Source organism: Triticum dicoccoides, chromosome 7B (assembly GCF_002162155.2).
Source record: "Triticum dicoccoides isolate Atlit2015 ecotype Zavitan chromosome 7B, WEW_v2.0, whole genome shotgun sequence".
Classification (NCBI taxonomy): domain Eukaryota; kingdom Viridiplantae; phylum Streptophyta; class Magnoliopsida; order Poales; family Poaceae; genus Triticum; species Triticum dicoccoides.
Genome location: NC_041393.1, coordinates 41,916,130 through 41,925,070, shown reverse-complemented (window position 1 = coordinate 41,925,070; position 8,941 = coordinate 41,916,130). Strand labels below are relative to the sequence as shown.

At 46.2% G+C, this 8,941-nt stretch overlaps 1 protein-coding gene and 1 long non-coding RNA gene across 14 annotated transcripts in view; one reads left to right on the top strand and one right to left on the bottom strand.

Annotated features, from left to right (window-relative positions):
* Positions 1–4,675: 4,675 nt before the first annotated feature.
* LOC119338108 overlaps positions 4,676–8,941 on the bottom strand; it is a 33,964-nt gene continuing 29,698 nt past the window's right edge. For 11 of the 13 annotated variants that reach the window (XR_005163792.1, XR_005163793.1, XR_005163794.1 and 8 more), the window contains one exon: positions 4,676–5,314. Coding sequence is in view for 2 of the 13 variants with exons in the window: in XM_037610408.1 (XP_037466305.1) it covers positions 6,521–6,661 (141 nt within the window). In the remaining 11 variants the exon portion in view is untranslated. Of the gene's footprint in view, positions 5,315–6,337; positions 6,662–8,941 lie in introns of those variants that run through there. The other 2 variants (XM_037610408.1, XM_037610409.1) reach the window with 1 other exon arrangement.
* LOC119338109 lies at positions 5,866–6,496 on the top strand. The gene is made up of 3 exons (XR_005163803.1): positions 5,866–6,101; positions 6,173–6,333; positions 6,408–6,496. It is a non-coding gene; the product is annotated as an uncharacterized LOC119338109 (long non-coding RNA).

Below are 8,941 nucleotides of genomic sequence, written 5' to 3'. Positions count from 1 at the left end.
TTGTATCTTCATAGCCCCGGAGTCCGGCCAAAGGTCATAGTTCGGTCATCCGGACACCCCCTAATCCGGAACTCCCTCAATGATCCGGAGTTGTACCTTGACCTTATGACAACTAGAACCGTATACTTAACAAAATACACCTAGACAAGTTCCAGAGACAATCCGATGATCGCTTTCCGACAGGGCAACGAGGGGAGGATCGCCGGGTAGGATTATGCTATGCGATGCTACTTGGAGGACTTCAATCTACTCTCTTCTATATGCTGCAAGACGGAGGCGGCCAGAAGCGTAGTCTTCGATAGGACTAGCTATCCCCCTCTTATTCTGGCATTCTGCAGTTCAGTCCATCGATATTGCCTCTTTACACATATACCCATGCATATGTAGTGTAGATCCTTGCTTGCGAGTACTTTGGATGAGTACTCACGGTTGCTTTTCTCCCTCTTTTCCCCCTTTCCATTCTACCTGGTTGTCGCAACCAGATGCTGGAGCCCAGGAGCCAGACGCCACCGTCGACGACGGCTCCTACTACATCGGAGGTGCCTACTACTACGTGCAGGCCGCTGACGACGACCAGGAGTAGTTTAGGAGGATCCCAGGCAGGAGGCCTGCGCCTCTTTCGATCTGTATCCCAGTTTTTGCTAGCCATCTTATGGCAACTTGTTTAACTTATGTCTGTACTCAGATATTGTTACTTCCGCTGACTCGTCTATGATCGAGCACTTGTATTCGAGCCCTCGAGGCCCCTGGCTTGTATTATGATACTTATATGACTCTTTTTTTAGAGTTGTGTTGTGATATCTTCCCGTGAGTCCCTGATCTTGATCGTACACGTTTGCATGTATGATTAGTGTACGATGAAATCGAGGACGTCACAAAGGGGTGGCCAGCAGGGACCTGGCCCTCCCCAAGATTTTGGTTTTGCTTGTATAATCACATTAAACAGTAAATTTTCTGGTCTTTTTCCTTTAGCCGCCCACCTCAGTCTTAATTTTTAGGAGTTCTTGCCTCCGCCACTGCCCCTCTCCGAGCCCTTCTCTACCTGCTCCTGCTAGCATTGCCGGCCATCACTAGGTCCTTGTGCACGGTTGTGGAGATCCAAATCTGAGGCGCGTGTTGCATGCCACCAAAGGCAGTGGGAAAGGGAGATGGCAACGGCAGCGGAAGCAAGTCCTCACCTCGGTCCCGCGTGCGCGTGCCGGTCGGTTCGGGCGACCAGGTGCTCGCGACGGTCCTCCGCCACAAGAACAGGAAGGCGCTCTGGCTCGCCAGCGTGAGGCGGCGGAGAATCGGCGGCCAAAGGCAAGGTCGCTTGGCTGACGAAGTAGCAGGCGCCAGCGGTCCGTCGGTTGGTCGGCATCATCTCCTACTCCGACGACGACGCGCCTCCCACCGCCGACGCCTACACGAAGGGCTACAGCCACACCGGCGACCGCAAGGGCAAGGGACCGACGCGGAAGTGGTCATGCCCTGGTGCCCCTCTATGTCTCTGTTTTAGTTTTTAGTTAATTTAGTTTTTTTCTATGTCGTTATGCTGTGAAGTGCTAGATCGTTTGGTCTGAACTGTGTTTGTGCTTGTATGGCATTTAATTTGAATTGTGTTCATCTATATCCGTGCATGTCCATATGATGGTCAATGTAGGTTCTTATGTTGCATAGATAACATGGTTTTGAGGAGCCGGATTTGAGGTATCCGAATGTGGACGCGGCAATATGAGGGTTGACCGGCCACTGTCTACTGAAGCGTCCAGGAACATTTAGGGGATCGAATTTGTCATGTTCCACTATAGATGCTTTGACGTGAACTTATATGCAGAAAATTTTGATCAGTACCTCGTTGACAGCAAGGAAAAAGCATGCCTCGAATCATCTGCTTAAGCGTCATCTAATTCCGGACGGACGGAATACTTGACATGTGAAGAAAAGAAGCAATTTTTTAAAAAGGTTTCACTGCACATTTCCTCTCTTTTTTTCAGCCTAAGCTACCCGGTCACACGCCCGTCCGGCCGGCCATGGCCAAGACCCAAGAGGAGGCGGTAGCTAGCCTAGCACGCACGCGGCAAAACCGACAGATTTTTTACCTCAAAAAAAAAAACCGACAGATTTGACCCATGAACGAAAAAAATTCACAAAATAAACTCTCATTGAAAAAATTTCACACAGCTGACCTTTTTGTATAGCGCCCGACAATTAGGCGTCACACTATATTCTGCAACGCCTGACTGACAGACGTTACACGTCTGGCCAGCGTCGCACTCCGGACTGCCTGAAAATTGCTAAGTCGTTGTGCAGAGCCTAAGAGCTAGGCGCTGCACTAGTGGCCACTTGAAAATGTAGTGCAACGCCTAGACACTAGGCGCTACACTATATAGTGTAACGTCTAGCTCTTAGGCGTTGCACACTGACTTAGCAATTTTCAGGCAGTCCGGAGTGTGATGCTGGTCAGACGTGTAGCGTCTGTCAGTCAGGCGTTGCACAGTATAGTGTGACACCTAGTTGTCAGGCGCTACACAAAAAGGTCAGCTGTGTGAAATTTTTTTAATGAACAGTTTAGTTTGTGAACCCCGCAAAAAAAACAGTTTAATTTGTGAAATACTTTCGTCTCGAGATCAAATGCGTACACTTTGCCCACGCACGCATGGACACGCCGCGCCGGCCCTCGCGCAAAGGTCAAACCGATGTGCCCCTGTCTCGGGGATAGGTACGTTACGTACTGTACTGTACGTACGCGCCTCAAAAGGAGAAGAAGGAAGACCACCACCGACGTTTCCGTCGCAGGCATCGGTTTGGAGGATCAGCTTAATCAATTCACTCTCCCCTGAACCTCACAGTGACATGTTTCTCTTTGACCAGCAAGCTAGCTAGATAGCTACGATAGGAGTACCAGCGACTGGTCAAATGGAACACCGAGACGCGTACACGCAGCACTCTGAAACAAACATATTGGCATGAGCATTTTTTAGGGGGCTACTACATTGCTCCCTCCGTCCTATAATGCGTTTCTCACAGTAGTGAGTGCCAAAAACATTTTTATATTACGGATTGAAGGTAGTGTCAAAAACGCTTTTATATTACGAAAGGAAGAAAGTAGAGATGAACACTTCTCCATTCCGCAAAAACAAATAAAAAATTAACACTCCTCCGGGCTATGGAAGTCTGAACGCCAAATGCGGAACTCAAACCAAAGGTAGAACGCTAAAGAAAAAGAAGAATTCTCAACAGGAGGAAGAAGCGTGCACACACGCGCAAACTTGGTCCATCGTGTCGATTTACGCCTGCAGTTCTCCCACGATTTCCCCGATCAATAAAAGTATAGTAATATTGTAAAGTACGATTTCCGCTCTGACGGTTGGAGTAGCGACCTGCGAAAGCTACGCACAGACACCCGTCGCTCGAGGCCGGCCGGCCGGTCTGCATGTGGCGGCAGAACGGTGTCAGTCAGTCAGTCGGAGGAGTGCCGCTCTGGAGGCCGGAAGCCTCGCCTCGGTCGAACGGGAGGCGGACCGGAGGCCCGGATCAGGCGGCGCCATACGCGCTGCATGCACGGCTAGCTGCACTTACGCCGTGCATGGCTCTGGCCTCTGGCCGCGGCAGACGACTATGCTAGTATTATTACTAGCACGTGTTCTCGTCCCGAGGCCGGGGATCTGTCAGGTCTCATTGACGTTCTCCCGAAGCAAGTTCACCTGTCAGAATGTCGGATCTACTGCCGCTACTTTACAGGCATCGAGGCCGCCGATTAACTCACGCTACGAGACTGTATAACGACTAGTACTTCACTTGATTCGTAGTTCGATCGCTTCAAGTTACCGGCTTTGGTAGTCGCCCCGATCGTACAGTGGCAGCAAACCAAGCGAACCCGCGTCGCCAAATCTCTACTACTATAAAATAAGCAAACGTTAACTCCCCTAAACGCACACCGCTTACTGTACACAGAAAAAAACACATCAATTGGAGGGTCAAGATAAGCCTACTCAATGGGATCTAATCGTGAATACAGAAAAGTACCCTGATGTTGTACGCTAAGCAATTTGGGTGGGCGGATGAAACTCTGCCGTCCTTCACCCAACACCAACAAAAAGAAAAGAAAAAACACACCGAAACAGCCACATCCGCTCCAAAATTAGCAGCGACCAATCCTCCTGTCGCTCTTCAGAGTTGCCCTCCACCGAAACGCCCGCGCCGAGGACGCCCGCACCGACGACGCCGAGGACACCCACACCGACGACGCGACATCCAGGACGACGCCCGCGACATCCACGACGACGACCTCCTCGCCAACACAGGTGCATGCTTTCTCTTCAATCTTTCAGACGCCGTCGCCCACACTGACGCGATTGTCTCCGGACTGCTCATCGGCGGCGGCAAACTCCTCGGCAGGCTGATTTGCACGCATGTGAAGATGTTAACAATGACATCCGTTCATTGCTCCTGTTTCTGTTCTGCATAGTTCTACATAAATAGTGAAACCATGGTTAGTCCACGTACTAGGATCTATGATTGTCCATGTAATCGATGCAAGAGATGAACCATATGCCGTGAGCATATGTTATGAAAACCAATCATAAAGTGCATGAGCAAGTGGAATCATACCACGGATCCTCAGCAGAAAATTTGATACCACTGACCTAACTTATGACTGAAACAAATCTTTGTAGTTTGCCACAATGTTCTGTTAAATTAATATGTACATATAAAATTCACACTGACTGTGACCTCTTGGTTCCGAACACTAATCTATATGAATATCTCTACTACTATAAAATAAGCAAACGTTAACTCCCCTAAACGCACACCGCTTACTGTACACAGAAGAAAACACATCAATTGGAGGGTCAAGATAAGCCTACTCAATGGGATCTAACCGTGAATACAGAAAAGTACCCCTGACGTTGTACGCTAAGCAATTTAGGTGGACGGACGAAACTCTGCCGTCCTTCACCCAACGCCAACAAAAAGAAAAGAAAAAACACACCAAAACAGCCACATCCGCTCCAAAATTAGCAGCGACCAATCCTCCTGTCGCTCTTCAGAGTTGCCCTCCACCGAAACGCCCGCGCCGAGGACGCCCGCACCGACGACGCCGACGACGCGACATCCAGGACGACGCCCGCGACATCCACGACGACGACCTCCTCGCCAACACAGGTGCATGCTTTCTCTTCAATCTTTCAGACGTCGTCGCCCACACTGACGCGACTGTCTCCGGACTGCGCATCAGCGGCGGCAAACTCCTCGGCAGGCTGATTTGCACGCGTGTGAAGATGTTAACAATGACATCCGTTCATTGCTCTTGTTTCTGTTCTGGATAGTTCTACATAAATAATGAAACCATGGTTAGTCCACGTACTAGGATCTATGATTGTCCATGTAATCGATGCAAGAGATGAACCACATGCCGTGAGCATATGTTATGAAAACCAATCATAAAGTGCATGAGCAAGTGGAATCATACCACGGATCCTCAGCAGATCCCCATGGTACTGAAAATTTGATACCACTGACCTAACTTATGACTGAAACAAATCTTTGTAGTTTGCCACAATGTTCTATTAAATTAATATGTACATATAAAATTCACACTGACTGTGACCTCTTGGTTCCGAACACTAATCTATATGAATATTATTACAAACTACAGAGCTACATGTTTACCGCCAATGTCCCCTCGAAATCATATTACCATAAGATAATACACCCTATGCATGAGGCCTCTTGATCGAAAGCGACAATCGCGATTGAATCTATTACAAAGATGTCCCCTCAAAATCATATGACCATGAGAAAATACACCCTATGCATGAGGCCTCTTGAAAGCGACAATTGGGATTGAATCTTTTATAAAGTACAGCATTACATTTCGAGGTTGTTGGTTTCATATTCTAAATGATGGTCTTGCGCTCCATTAAATATAATGATCTCACATGTTTTTACAGGAGTTCGTATTCGTATGGGCCCTACCACTCCCAACAGGACCCCCACTCCCAGCAGGATGCGCACCCCCTTCCAGGATATAAGCAACAACCAAACATCAGGTATTGATCAGAACCCAGTCAGGACGCACCTCCCCTTCCAGGATATAAGCAACAACCAAACATCAGGTATTGATCATAACCCAGTCACTCAAGTTCGATACAGTATTACAACTGCTGAACTGTGTCATGATTTGCAGACCCAAAGGAACTAAAAAGGCAGAGGGATAGAGAGCGGTATGCAAAAAATAAAGATGAGATTAATAAGAGAAGGCGTGAAACGTACAAAAGAAAAAAAATACCACTGAGGAAATAGATGGCCTACAAAACGGAACACCGGCACAGCTAACTGTATCACAAGGTAATGATGATCAAATTTCATTATCTGTGCCCCAATTGAATTGGCCTGTAATTATTTTGTCTTCATCTGTTCAGTCACTAATGAGACTAAGAATCAGAGGGAAAGGGAGCGTTATGCACAGAATAGAGAGGAAATATTAAAGAGACAACGCCAAACCCGTGAGCAAAATAGAAATATTACTGCTGCTTCAGATGGCAGTAACCTTGTGTCGCATATGCCAGCTACTGGACAAGAGGCGGTCACCCAACTGCAGAACATTACTGCTGCTTTCAATGGCAGTAACCTTCTGTCGCATCTGCCAGCTACTGGACAAGAGGCGGTCACCCAGCTGCAGAACATCACAGGCCAAGATGGTGCATTACCAACTTTAGGACCATACAATGGATTCATACAAACTGACAAGGAGAATATTTCTGACAATGATGAATCCGATTGGCTGCACAGAAATGATGCGTACCAGATGCAACGAAGTTCAAGAAGAATGACACTCACACAACTGGCAGGGGTTGACAACCCCCAACTCAATACAGTCGTCAATCTACGTACCCCAGGGGTAACTTTTCATGATCAGGGTTAGTTCATCGATTTAATTAAGTTGCTAAATTATCAATAGTGTTTGTTTCTCCTTTAATTGAGCACTCTGTTCTTCATTCGATTGAGACTAGCATTTGGTTCATCTCTTCAGTTCATCCCTGCTACTTACTCACTGGGGTCAACCAATGTTATCAGGCAACGACCACCTCGAAGATGCGTATGGAATACTGGAGCCCGATGTCCAGACTGTAATACTTGATGGTATGCAAAATGGCAGTTTAAGATTCCTCTACCCCGATAATATGTGTCATAACTCTGTCCTATTCATGATTTACTAGACTGCTTGGGAGACCGGAACCTTGGAGAAACTGGTGATGTTGACCCTGATGAAGAAGCTAGGATGTTTGCTAGACCAGGTAGATTATTGCTATCATGAGTTATGAATACGACATAAGATAGTTATATGGTTTGTGCACAAACTTTAAATAATGCAACTGTCCATTCTTTTCCAGATGTTGATTTTGAATCCTACCGAGTGGCACGACATCATGGTGATGGAACTATCACTAATGAGCATCATGACAGAGTTTACATGAACCTGCCCAAAAATCACCATGTACTTAGAAAAGTTAGCGACTGCTGCCACTGTGGAGCTTTGCGGTTCCAATACGAGGGCCCTGCATTTTGTTGCAGGAAGGGAAAAGTTGGTGTATTTACTCCAGACATTAATGAAGAGTTGAAACGATTGTTCACAAGTCAGGATGATGAGGATGCAAAATATTTCAGAGAGAATATACGGTATTTCAACTCCCACTTCTCATTCACCAGTCTTGGAGTCACCCTTGATCGTCGAGTCAGCACTGCGGCAGGAAACAGGTGTATATACATTTCGTGCCTGTGGGGGATTGTACCACGCTCTTGATGATCTGTCGTCTGGTGATAATGGCCCTCGGCATTTGCAGCTATATATTTATGATACGGATGAAAACTTGCTTCACAGAGTTAAGAGGTCTCTGAATCTTAGGCTGGATCTCATACGGAAGATTCTAAGAATACTAGAACATAACCCTTATGCTCAGGTTTTGAAGAGCCTTGGTGTTGTTCCAAATCTGGATGAATATAGGATCTCACTAAACACAGATATCAACCTCGATCAACGAAGGTACAATGCGCCAACTACTTCTCAGGTTGCAGCAATATGGGTTGAAGGAAGCGACCCACATAAAATCTTTGATAGGAGTGTTGTCGTATATGGTAAAGGAGACCGTCCCCTGTATATTAGAGCATACCATGGGTGCTATGACCCTTTGTCATATCCACTGTTCTTCCCACGTGGGGAGATCGGTTGGAATCGTTGGATGCCATATATTGAGTTAGTCGATGACACAAACCAAGTTTCAGTGGATGAATTTGCACCACAGAACCCAGCCTATGGTTTTCCTTCAGGTATGATGTTCAAAATTGGTATATATCATATTATTTAAATTAAAACTTATGCAGTCATCAATCTTTCAGATGATAACGTGATTAGAGAACAAGTTGGTCATAAAGCACAGCATGAAGAGCAACCCACTGATTTACCTCAAGGTATAGGACGTCATTACTACTTCTAATATTCTCTAAATTAAAACTTATGCAGTCATCCATCTTTCAGATGATAACATGCTTAGAGAACAAGTTGGTCATAACACACAGCATGAAGACCAACCCACTGATTTACCCAAAGGTATAGGTCGTCATTACTACTTTTATTGTTCTTTAAATTAAAACTTATAGTCATCCATCTTTCAGATGATAACATGATTATAGAACCAGTTGGTCATAACGCACAGCATGAAGACCCACCCACTGATTTACTTGATGGTATAGGTCGTCATTACTACTTTTATTATTCTTACTTATGGTTCTACCTACCATAACAATTTTTATGTTGTTAACCAATTATGAGGTGAGGACGATGATAACCCGGATGAGGATTTTGGTGACGATGAGATGAATCCAACAAAATCAAGGAAATTTGTTAGCGCGAGAGAGTACTATTGCTTCAAGCTGTGTGTCCGGAAGAAGCTTTTTA